Source organism: Malus sylvestris, chromosome 2, assembly GCF_916048215.2.
Source record: "Malus sylvestris chromosome 2, drMalSylv7.2, whole genome shotgun sequence".
In the NCBI taxonomy this organism is placed as follows: domain Eukaryota; kingdom Viridiplantae; phylum Streptophyta; class Magnoliopsida; order Rosales; family Rosaceae; genus Malus; species Malus sylvestris.
In genome coordinates this window covers 16,612,844-16,625,418 of record NC_062261.1, presented here as the reverse complement: position 1 = coordinate 16,625,418, position 12,575 = coordinate 16,612,844, and the positions used below count along the sequence as shown (strand labels likewise).

The following is a 12,575-nucleotide window of genomic DNA, read 5'->3' as shown; positions in this document are numbered from 1 at the left end:
GGAAAGAACTTCCCAAAGCCAAGACACGACTTAGAATGGGGAGAACTTCCCAAGGAGTACAATTCAAGCCAGCATTAAGATAGGATATCACTCGCTTTAAATCAAATTCAACAACAATTTAGAGCTTGTTCTTTCAACGAGCAAGGGCACACCCTTCCCAAATCGCTATGGATTCCACCATAAGAGCACTTGAAGCAATAACTTCCACCCGAGCCACCTTGATGCATCTGCAATGGGCATCATGGATAACAATGCCCGCAAAACCCCGAGAATCCCCCGACATCCAACTGGCATTGACATTGACCTTAACCAAATTTGGATGACGAAGGCAAGCAGGGCGTTGCCAAAAAGAAGCAATCAAACGCGATCCTGATGGCAGTAATTGTATTTGAGGGCGACAGTTGGTGTTGTTCGAAGAGTGTCATGCACCTGGATCTCCAAATGAACCAGCAGGAGAATGCAACCAGTGTGAGAGACCTCGCCCTTTCCAATTTAGATCCATATTTCCCATTTCCCACCCCGAGAAGCCAAGCATCAAACAATGAAATGAAATTCCAGTCCAATTGAAAACCAAGGGGGCCACCAACCCAAACCGCTTCCACCCATGGGCATAGAATGAGGAGGTGTTCAGTTGACTCGTCATGTTTGCTGCAAATTGGACATGTAAGGGAAGGGGAGCATCTTCTCCGAAACAAGTTCCGGAAGTGGCAATAGCACCACGAACTCTACGCCACATAAAGTTTCACATCTTGGGAGGCGCCTGTATTCCCCAAATCAACTTCCAAACATTCGAGTTAATTGATTCAATAAGACCTACACGAGGTGGTCTTTGCCCAAGGATCCATTGATAACCTGATTTGACCGTGTATCTCCCCATTTTCTCTTCTTGCCAAACCAGACGGTCAGGCCTTTCGGGATCACCAAAATGAGAACTCTCAATTGCCATTTTATCTGTCGTTGAGATGACATTACAAATAGGATCCAACTATCATGCACAAGCCTCGTGATTGATGATTGACTCTACCGTCTACTCCAAAGTCACCGCGCCATTGCCAATGGGAATAGGTTGACCAACCGCAATACGTAGGACCTAGAAATCTTTCCATAGTCAAACTTGCATACCATTGAGAACCTTTCATAATTACATCTCGTCCTTCCATAATACTATACCAGATCCATGAAGCTCAGCCTCCCCTTTTAGCCTCCAAGAACGAGGAATTTGGGAAATACCGATCTTTAAAGACCCAAGCCCATAATGAATTAGGCTCCTGGATAAGACACCAACTCTGTTTGGCAAGAAAAGTGAGGTTGAAGTCCCCAAAGTTCTTAAACCCTATACCGCCATCACACTTGGGCATCCCCATGCCCCCGCCAATTAATCCAGTGGATGCCCCGTGCCTTATCAGAATTCGACCACCAGAATTTCGCGATTGCCCCGTCAATATCTTTGCAAAGCCTATCCGGGAAACAGAAAACGTTCATTGGGTAAGTTGGCACCGCCTGAACCACTGCCTTAATCAACACTTCGCGACTGGCCTGTGAAAGAAATTTGTTCTTCCACCCTTGAATTTTCGACAATACCCGATCCTTAATATAAGACAGAGTCACCATCTTAGTCTTCCCCCACCCCGCTAGGATTCCAAGGTAGGTTCCAGGATCCTTCACCCTTGTCATGTTCAAAATCCCACATAGCTCATCCTAAACAGACAGGGGTGTATTAGCATTGAAATACACAACCAGTTTTTGGGTGCTGACCTCCTGCCCTGAGGCGTGACAATAGGTCTTCAGCAGCCTATCCACATTCTCACAATTTCACCTTGAGGTCAACAAGAAAATCAGGGTATCATCCATTAATAATAAGTGAGATAATGTAGGATCGTGGGCGTTAATCCTGATTCTTTTGATAAAACCCGTCTCAGAAGCATGCATGAATAACCGGGACAAGACTTCGCTGATGATAAGGAATAAATATGGGGAGATTGGATCCCTCTAGAGAAGGCCATGAGTCGGCCTAAAGCAATCACCCTGACTTCCATTCAGTAACACCGAAAACTCCACAGTCGTGACATAACTCATAATAAGCCCCACCCACAATCATCTAAACCCCATTTGGCTTCAAGAAAGTCTCATTCAACTCTATCGTAGGCCTTGTTCATGTCCAGTTTGATGCCAAGCTTGAACTTCCTCTTGGTCTTTCAGAGCTTGAGGAAATGGAATACCTCGTGGGCGATGACGATGTTGTCCAGTATTTGGCGGCCTCCCACAAAAGCATTTTGGCTTGGTGAGATGATCGTGGGAAGGAGGGGCTTTAGTTGGTTGGCAAGAATTTTTTAAAGCATCTTTAAACTTACAAATACTAATCATCTAGGTTATTTTATGATTTTTAATTGTCGCAACCCACCTATCAAATGAAAAGTCTAAATCCTATATCTATTTTTAGGGAAAATAAGAGTTTTTTTTTTTTTTAACAAACGATGTTATACACTAAGAGAGAAGAGGTGGGTTATACACTAAGAGAGAAGATGTGAGCTTAGTTTTACAATGAACTAGCAATAATGTGGTTCAAATTCGTTTTTGGCAAGAATCGAATCTAAGACCTCTTACTTACAAATGAAGAGAAATACAACTAGACCATAGTACTAAGTGGCAAAAAAATAAGAGTTAAATAAACTCATCACTTTAACCATGCTAAAATTTAATAATAATAAATTAAAACTTCTATACTTACTTTATTCATTTGAAATTTTAAAGGCTAGAAGCCTAGAAAAAAAAATTATAAATTTCTTACTTCAAATTATTAATTTCAGGTTTGTTATATAACTTTATGTAGGTAACAAAAAAAAATTAAGCATTTGATTTCATAGTGATAATTTTAGCTTAGCCCACCCACCAAATAATTTCTGGTTCCGCCATTAAATACAAATGTTAAAGATCAAGATGAATGCGTAAGGAAGGAGAAATAACAGTGTGAAAATCATTTCTTAAAAATGTGTCAATTTATTATCAAATTGTTCCTAAACTAGCAAGTGTCATGCAGTAAACAAATGTTTATAACATGTCTTTTTTCGTTTTTGGATTGGATTGTATACAACTTATTTGACGAGTATTTGTCATTAATAGCAAAATTTAATACCCAATTTTATAAATGTCACTTTTTATTATAAAAAAAATTCAAATATAACAAAAAAATCATGTGAATTGACCTAAAACCCCTCAAAATTCAAAACCCATTTACACAAAAAAGTCTCATTGAACATGGAAGAGGTCATAAAGCAGATGAAAAACTCTTGTGAAATTCTTGAACATGGCTTGTCCGAATACAAAATTGATGGTCATCCATCCATATATGGAAGAAATTCAAGAAAGTCGGGGATTCAAGATGCAGTCACCGGTGTCTTCCTGGCATTCCTGATGCCTGCAAAGAATTGTTGTTTCTCCATTTGCTGCAGTAACTGAGGCTAAACCGGTTTCCATTTCATCTAACTTGTATATAATTCTTTCAATTGTTCATCAATTTGTCCGTTGGGCTGACTTGCTAGCTTGTAATTTTGGACTCCACCTTGTGTTCAAATGGAGCTGTTGATTTTTTTGTCGTCCATTGTTTCTCACATTTGCTCTTTTGGTTGTTTGAATACCAGAGGGACCCTAGGTAAATATCAAAGCCTACTAGATGATTTTTTTTTTTTTCCGAATTATTTGTGTTTTCCTATATAGCTGGGCATTGATCAGCCGTTGCATTTACTGTATTTAAAATTTTAAAATTGCCCTTATGTTTTAACCCAAACTTAATTAGACCTAACTATGGGAGAATGATTTATTTATTTTTTTTTTAAACGATATAATTGTTAGATTAAGGAACCGACGGAGTTCGAACCCACGCCGTGGTGCAAGACAACACTCATCTCCCCCACTATGGGTAGAGGGCCACTTGCAACCGTTGGAGAATGATTGGGTTAGTTTAAAACCTAAATTTTGGTAGGCCAATTTTTTAACTGTAACCTAAATTATGTGTAATACATTTTTTTCTAAACTTTGGGCCTTTTTTTCTAAACTTTGGGCCTTTTTTTTTAGATAAAAAAAAAAAATCTAATGTCGGCTGGATGCATCTTCCATTTTGACATTGGACCCCAAAATTTGTGGTTTTTTTTAATTATTTTTACATTTATTTGACAAAAAAACTTATTTATATTTATTTGGGGGACCACAAGGTATGAATATGTATAAATAACCCCATAGCTAAAATCTTACAACCTTCCGTACATTATTAGGAACTAGCATATGGGTACAAGTGTGTGAGAAAATTTTATTTTTGTTTTTGAAATAGAAGGAGAGAGGAAGAGAGTGATAGAGAATGTGGGAGTGGAAAGTTTTTTTTTTTATTTATTTTTTTAATTAGAGATGTGTTATGATTACATGTACATGTGGTTTTGAAAGAAAAAAAGGTAAAATTTGGTTGTGTGAAATTACATTTCTACCCCATATTTCTTATTCATGTTATATTTTAATTAGAAGGTTAAACTGGTAATTTCATAGGATTTTGGTTGACAATAAGTGTTTTATTAATTAGTAGAGATGAGAATTTTCTCCAAATCCTCTATGTAAGGATTTCGGGAATTGTTTAATCGTGCATGTTCATCGTATATCGTGCAGCCAGTTTTCGTCAGGTACTGTTTGTGTTTAATTTCAAATAAAAATTTTAAAATAATCTCTGACCGCACGATGTACGATGAACAGACACAATTAAAGGATCTTTAAAATCCTCACAAAATGATTCGGAGAGGATCATCTTGGCATTATACAAAAATCACGGAGCGGCCATCGCCACTGATGGCCTCGATGGCGGTGCACCTCTGTGTCTACATGTTTGTTAAAATTGATTGAATAAATAACCTTAATTTTATTTTTATTTTTTTGTGTAAATTTGATTTTTATATAAAATTAGGAATTATTATTGGCATTCTAAAAATCTCAATTAGCACTCCAAACTTTCTATAATTAAAAAGAGAAATAAATTTGTGAGAATTGTATAATGAGATTTTTGGAGTGCTAATAACAATTTCTATAAAAAATTATAATATAAATAGTTTCGATTATGAACACAAAATTATGCGAATCGATCATAAAGTATATTGAGAAGGAACAACTACTCAATCTTAAAAGAGCCATTGATTGCTATATATATCACGAGAGGGAATTGGAGTATCATTCAAGAGTGGTCCTCCGAGTAAATGCAAATCGGAATCGTACCGGAGTCGGTTACCTTGTGAGTTGTGACTTGTCTTTGTACCAAACAATTTTGTTGTTAAATATCAATTAAATGTAGACAACAAAAGTTGAACCACATGTTAAACAAAACAAAAATAAAAAATAAAAAATGCTGAAATTATGCAATCACAAATTTCAATTGCAAAAAGATCACTTGTGTTGTGGCCAATAATTAGAGAGGGAAAGGGAAGGTGCGTCAAAGACAAAAGGAGAGAAATGAAAAATAGGTTTGAGGAATTATGTATTATTTTTCAAACTTTAGGCCTTTATTTATAGTAAATCAAGGAGGTAAGTAAAACAATTGTATAGTTAAAGGATCTTCTAATATCCTAAATACAATATACTATTAATTTACCCAATTACATATGTGCTGGAATTAACATTGCAACGACTTTGACATTTGATGCTGAAATAATCCGTTTTCAACATTATATCATCTTTCTTTTGTCGATATCAGATCAATACATCTGTCAATAATTAAGTTTCAGCAACCAAACATCAATCATTTTACCTAATTGCAGGAAAAACAATCCACGCATCGTCGTTATTTGATTGTGATCAATTCAGCAATTTGACGTTATTTGATTGTGATCAATTCAGCAATTTGTGATTTGTAACCATCAGTTCAATCAATTTTAAACCAAAAACAAAATTTGTGGGTAAGATTGTATAACTGGACAAAGAAGTTGAGCCCACTTTAAGTACACTGCAGATGGGTAGTTGAATAAAGGAGGTTGGTTGCTTGATACAAAATTGAGGGAGTTGGTTGGTTGCTTCTCTGTTTAGACAGGTACATATGGATGAAATCAAAAGATAACTTACGCCCTTCTCTTCTTTTGTCTATGGTTGTCATTGCCGTCTTTTCCTTCTGCCTTCGACCCGCCCCTACGAGCTCTCTTTTGTCCCTGGCATCAGATTATTACAAAATACATTAGCAACCAATTCTTGTCTCTGCCCATTAGTGGTTGGGACGCCAAGTGAAACAGATAAGACTTAAAATCATGAAAGAATTTACGTATAAACAAACGCTAAAGTACCTCCGTGGTGAAAGTCTTGAGGGGGTCCTTGTTCTTTTTGGTTTTTTTCTTATATCCATTACGGCGAGCAGGTTTGGGATTTCCCATTGCAGCTCTAGCAAGCTTAACGGTCTTGCTGGCTTCTTTAGTAGTTGCGTCCAACAGGTAATCAGGCACATCACGTAGGTGAGGAGCGGGGGGCTTCTTGCTGAGAACCTTGTCATGTTTCAACAGATCTGCTCACAAATAATAAAATTAGTAATGCTTAAATCTTGTAGCTTGAAATGGTACTGAAAGGAGCATAATGACACTTGATACATCCAACTAAACAATACCTAGGTCTCTTGGATTAACTTCAAAATGAGATTTCAACCTAAAAATATAGAAGCAGACCGTTAGAAAACAAAAACAAGTCGTCTTAGAGAGGTTAGTGAAGAGATAGCAAAGGCTGGAAAACAGAGAACTAAAAAAAAAACACAAGTAGTTACACCCAATGTTTAAACGGCCACAGCCTCATACCGAATCACAGATAAAGAAAGCAATAATGGTATATACTCACTTTTCAGAATTGAGAATTTCATTTCTCAAATCTTGAGCTCGCGATTCTCTGACAGCAATCTTTGTCACACTCTTTGCAACATCCTATAAAAGTCGGTGTTTATCATCAGTGATCTTGCTCCGGTCAGTGTCAGATTAGGAATTTGAATGATGCAAAACAAGGTGATTGAAAGTTGGAAATTTATGCTTAGCAGGACGACAATGTCTCAACTCAGGAAGCAAAAAAAGTGAGATGACCAATGAAACCTTAATGAAAAGACAAAGGGAACCATGAAAGATAAATGAATCAGAACAATCACCTCAGCTCTATATCGTAAAGACTCCACTGCGTTCTTGGTCAGTAAAGGAAATGGAGCAATTAAGTTTGAATCGTCTTTCTCATCATCCCCCAAAAAGGATTTTATTTCTTCAAAGATTGTTATCTCATCTGGAGACACCTGTTACAAGAAACAAAGATTAAAATGAGAAAATGTTCCACAAGATAAGATCATCATAATTATCATTGTTGACTCTCTTCTATGGAGGCATTAAACATACACTTGTCTTAGGCAAGATGAAACACACAAACCTAAATTTATACAGAAATCTTTTTAGAACATATGTGGTTGCATCACACGCACGCACAACAAACAAAAGTAATAGTACAAGCCTTTTGGGTTCACTGGAACAGCCAGCTATGGTTATATTTGACATGTCCCAAGGAACTTGAAAACCTCCACAGAGGATGCATGGGGTTACTACAAGGTTCAGGGTGTGAAATTCAGATTATTTGGTTTATTTAAAAAGGGAAAATGGAGTGGGGCGGGGTGTGTTAATGATGTAATGATCATTGAGTAACAAACTCACAAGGGAGATAGAAGCACCAGTACTATATGCCCTTCCTGTACGTCCGATTCGATGAACATATCCTTCAGCACTTAGAGGCATATCCAAATTTACAACCTGCATCGAAGAATAAAATGCTGGTATGGTTAAACAGAATGCTGACTGAGCATGATATTTGATAACATAATTTTTAACACACAGAAAACAAAGAAATCTTTCATTAATATAAAAGGAATCAAATTTTCATTAAAGGTGAGCTTGGTCCACCTTAATAAAAAATAAATAAAATAAAATAAAATAAAAACTAAACTAGCAACTCAAGGAACAATCATCAGCTCCTGAAACAGCAGAAGCCCAACATGACTTGAATTACCAAGACATTCTTTCCAATCACAACATGAAAAAGAGACATTTCGAATAGGGGTATGCAGTGAGGAAATCACAAGTGCAAACAACATGAATAAGGAGCACTATGGCAAGCCAATATATAACTAAATAGAAAACTGTAACTCTTATATAATACCCAAAGGGATATACTGACGTATATTGTGACATTTAGGTGAACGAGTTAAATAAATTATATCTTCCCACCTCAGACTGACAAGGCACAAGAAATGGTTATCAACTTAATGAATTCTAGGAAAATGGCCTAGGTGGCCAACGTGATCGTGGAAAGAATCTTGAACCTTTGGCATTCTTAATTAAGTTACAAACGTAAATTTTAGCCCTATGGGACTCCTAGCTATCAAAATAAAGAATGAACTGAAGAAAAACTCGCTGATCCAGAATTTTCACCAATTTTCAGCTATAACTATTTGATAACATAAGATTAATATTTCCTCCAGATTCTCCCTCCAAATAATAAATGGTCAGCTTTGCAACCAGTAAGTGATAGATACGTAGTACAGTTATCGGGACATTGTACAATCTTTCAAGATAGTAACTTGAAGACACACTTTCAAAGTAACAGATATTCATAAATATTCTTGGGAATGAAAAACCAGCAATTAAAATGTGAATTTGATTTTACCAAATCAATGCTGTCGAGTTCAAATCCAGGATGCATACATGATATCCTAGTACTACCCCGGTCAAAGTTTAATTTAAAGAATGATAGCCTGCAAAAACACACCAACAAGAATAGTAATGACATACCGTGTGTACATTTTTGAAGTCAATTCCCCGCACCACTCCAAACTCAGAGTCAGCTTTATGTTTAGCATGCTTTCTAGATTTTTTTAGTTCAATACTACTCTCCGCCTTGTCTTCACTCTCTTGTGATTTGCTTTTATCAGTCGCAATCAAATAATCAAAAAGCCCAGCATTGAATTCCTGTTGACAAACTACAGTTGTAAGGATTTCGTAAAACATAATTCTCCAAACGGTAGACCTGAGAAATAACTCTAACCCATAACATAGGAAACCACAAAACATGAACAGACTGGAATACAAATAGATTCGGATATTGGCAAACCTCAAGAATGTGCAGACGAGAATTTTGTGGCAACTCTGAGTTTAAAACAGCTGATCTGATTCCAAACTGCAAAAATGGACAATAACAAAGTAAAAAAATCAGATGGATGATAAGTTATGATTATGCAGTGTAAAGGCAGTTAGACTTATATAAATGCATAAATCAACCCCTCCCTCCCTCCGAAGGATTGTGTTTTAGAAAGAAAAAAACATTACGCATCTGAAAAAAATCTAAATACCTTTTCCAGAAATAGTTTTAATCTGAACCCCATGTCAATTGTATTAGTGAATATCAGAACTTTTTTCTGAACCAGCTCCAACTTCAAGAGGGACAGTATGTACAGTAACTTGTCACGAAAACTGCACGATATCTAAGGAAAAAAGAAAGATCATAGACACATAAAGGTCTGGTTTCAACAAGAACTCAATTGCCACAAATAAAAGATACACAAAGCAATGAAAAACACACAAAAACCCATAAGATCACTGTTACCTAAAGAGAGAGAACTTATTAATAGGTGATAGCATAAAAGAAAGATGACAAACTAAACTGAAGTAGACATGCCTTAAAAATAAAAATAAACAGTTTTGGGCAAAACAAAGCGTAGTATTTATACCTGAAAAATCTAAATGGTTATAGAGTTACATGTTTCAGTAATTTATAGTATGAAAAAAATATACAGATTGACTGTGCTAACTGAACTATTACTTCTATGTTGAATGCATCATAAACTTATGAATCATAAAGCACTTTTGGCAAAGATGGTGAAACAAAAGAATGTTGGGATCATGTGATTTCCTGTTAAAGGCATCACGATTCTTACCCAGAATTGCTGCACATTTTTCGGGATGACATCATCCTTGATATCTCCAACTTCAGGTAAAGTCAAAATGTAAGAGTTATGCAGAATCAGCTTCTTCAGTTTTTCAACATCATCACTACCAAGTGTCAAAATGTGCTAGGTATCAATAGCAGATTGCAAAGTAAAAACCTCAGGTGAAAAAATGGTAAAATCCACCTTTGATCCGTCTAGAGATAATAATGGAACCAAATTCATCATCCTTAACATCAACTCCTAAGTTTCTGATTCTGAAAATAATATTGGTGCAGATATTCTGTAAATAACAAACCTTGCGGTGGCAGACATAAGAAGACATTGACAACGCTTAGGGATGTGAGGTGTAAATGCTTTTATATCTGCCTCATAACCATATGACAACAGAAGATCTGCCTGAAACAAAACACAGTTTAGTGATTGGTCAATAGGATAATACTAAGTAAACAATCTTCAAAACTTGGCAATGGGAAAAAGTGAATATCGTAATAGTACCTACCAGCCATACATTAGTGCTAAAATTATAAATTCAATGCACCTATAAATTCTAAAACCATGTAAAACAACAATGCAGCAGAGTTTTCAAGTAACAATTACTACTCTATACAAGGACTAATACAATATTTGTCAATAACGCATACGGCATAAGCTATCAGGTACAGAATCAGTGTAGGAGCAAATAGTCTTTGAAGGTGAACAAAATTATTGGGGCAGCAAGCAATGAATATGAATTCCATCACTAAAGTACAACTGACAAATATGTTTGTGCATCTGTGACAATAACTGTTCCCTCACCTCATCGAGAACGAGAATTTCTAGTGAATCATCAATGGAAGCTGGTTGAAGAACACCATCTAACAAGCATTTCTTTATGCAAGCTGGTGTAGTAACCAGAATCTCAGGTAGTGCAGCTAAAGCCGTCTTCTGCAAGAACAATTGTAGAGAGTCAGCAAAATGGTTTTAGAATCACCCGCACGTGTTCGTTTCATATAATTGGTAAAAGGTGAACACACCCAATCAGGAGCAGGCATGCTGCTTGTCAACTGTACAACTTTCAATGGAACTCTACAGAATTCAATCAATGATGAAACTTCTGTATAAACCTGCATATGAGCCACAAACATTGGCATTCAATAATCAAACACACAGAGAAATACAAAAGGGCATAATCAATTGGAACCGGGTAATTAAGCAAAATCCACAAACCTGCTGAGAGAGTTCCCGAGTAGGCACGAGAACGATTGCACTGGGAGCAAGTTTCTTCTTTGATTCAGAAGCAAACAGCTTCTGAAGCAACGGAAGCAGATACGCAAATGTTTTCCCAGAACCAGTCTTTGCCCTAGCAACCACATCCTTACCTTGCTGAAACACATTTCCAAATACAACAAAAACAGTAAAATTAACAACGGTTTCAACCTCGAATTCAATTTCCATTTCCTGAAATTTTCTAGGAATCCAAACAGAGAATAAAATCAAACTAATTTGGGGAAAGAAAACTTACAAGGATGAGAGGGATAGCGACTTGCTGAATGGGCGTGGGCTTATGAATTTTCTTCTTGTTTAGGGCACGGATAAGGCGACCATCAAGCCCGAGGGTTTCGAAGGTCTGGTCCTCTTCTTCTTCGCTTTCAATTTCCTTGGGCGGCTTTTCTGTGGTTTCAGCCATGGGAGTCTGTAGTCTTTGAGCTCGAGCTCTCAGGGGGTTTAGGGTTTTGGTTTTGGAGCGAGCAAAAAGAAAAGTAAATAAAAGAAGGGCATTTTTTTCTATGGTTTTAATTCGTTTTTGTAGAAATTGAGAGATGGGCTATGTGGGCCAAATTCAAGCGTTCAGAAGTTTCAAGTGCTCGGCCCATTTTGTCAAAATAAAAAATAAAAAAATTAGTAACCGCGCATTGTTCTTCGTACCCATGTCTTTGCCAATTGCCATCATTTAGAAGATTATTAACTTTTACCAACTCACCAAAAATTATTCCTAAAGGTAAACTAATACCCTATAATTTGCTCATATACACATTGGCTCCTGCAAACTCTGGTGCAAACTCGATCCTCATTGATTCTCCTCATTCCTAACAATTAATAACTTAACTCACTAACGTTATCGTTTGTCAACAAAATATGTTGAAGCTCCACATATTCCATTTGGGCTAAGAAGTAGTGATTTTTCTTTCATGGTACGTATCAGTAAGTGGTCCAAAAAATCATGGTTAGATTTTAAATATAAAGATTCAATAGATCTTTGTAATAGTTAGAACTTGCATAAAAAAAAAATTATTACTGAGTGATGCGAACCATAGTAGCAGGACCCAAAAAAAAAACATTGAAAATCTTCTATTTATGCAATGTAATATGATAGATAATTAAACTGGTCATTTTCTTTTTTGCGTAAATAATGTTTAATTATTGTTTACAATATAGAGAATTGTGATTATTGACGTTGCAGAAGAATCAAGTATGGTCCGACCCACTGGTCCTCCCGATCACGAAGCATGGATTTTTTGAACCAACAATATTATTTATATTAAGAGAGATGAAGTGGCTTAACCTCACAATGAGCTAGTAATAATGTGATTTAAATTCGCATTTGACGATAATGGAACCTAAG

General features: G+C 36.4%; 2 protein-coding genes across 2 annotated transcripts in view; both read right to left on the bottom strand.

Moving 5' to 3' along the window:
- The window catches only part of LOC126611220 (putative pentatricopeptide repeat-containing protein At5g65820), a 46,296-nt gene that overhangs the window by 17,216 nt on the left and 16,505 nt on the right, over nucleotides 1–12,575 (bottom strand). The gene's annotated exons all lie outside the window — the stretch shown is intronic.
- LOC126611235 (DEAD-box ATP-dependent RNA helicase 16) lies at nucleotides 5,899–11,735 on the bottom strand. The gene is made up of 15 exons (XM_050279440.1): nucleotides 11,475–11,735; nucleotides 11,180–11,335; nucleotides 10,987–11,076; nucleotides 10,769–10,897; nucleotides 10,269–10,369; nucleotides 9,962–10,076; nucleotides 9,377–9,508; nucleotides 9,139–9,204; nucleotides 8,820–8,996; nucleotides 7,686–7,781; nucleotides 7,139–7,276; nucleotides 6,841–6,923; nucleotides 6,617–6,654; nucleotides 6,303–6,517; nucleotides 5,899–6,170 (listed from the first exon to the last, which is right to left on the bottom strand). Exons 1-15 carry the CDS (start codon nucleotides 11,637–11,639, stop codon nucleotides 6,084–6,086), a joined length of 1,788 nt encoding a protein of 595 aa, XP_050135397.1. The 5' UTR covers nucleotides 11,640–11,735; the 3' UTR covers nucleotides 5,899–6,083.

Excerpts from the sequence above, each read along its gene's own strand:
- LOC126611235 (XM_050279440.1), bottom strand. The coding sequence starts at position 11,639 with ATGGCTGAAACCACAGAAAAGCCGCCCAAGGAAATTGAAAGCGAAGAA. Across the intron at positions 8,997-9,138 it reads CTCGTCTGCACATTCTTGAG|GAATTCAATGCTGGGCTTTT; the intron begins GTTTGCCAATAT and ends GTTTGTCAACAG. Across the intron at positions 6,518-6,616 it reads AGTTAATCCAAGAGACCTAG|ATCTGTTGAAACATGACAAG; the intron begins GTATTGTTTAGT and ends ATTTGTGAGCAG.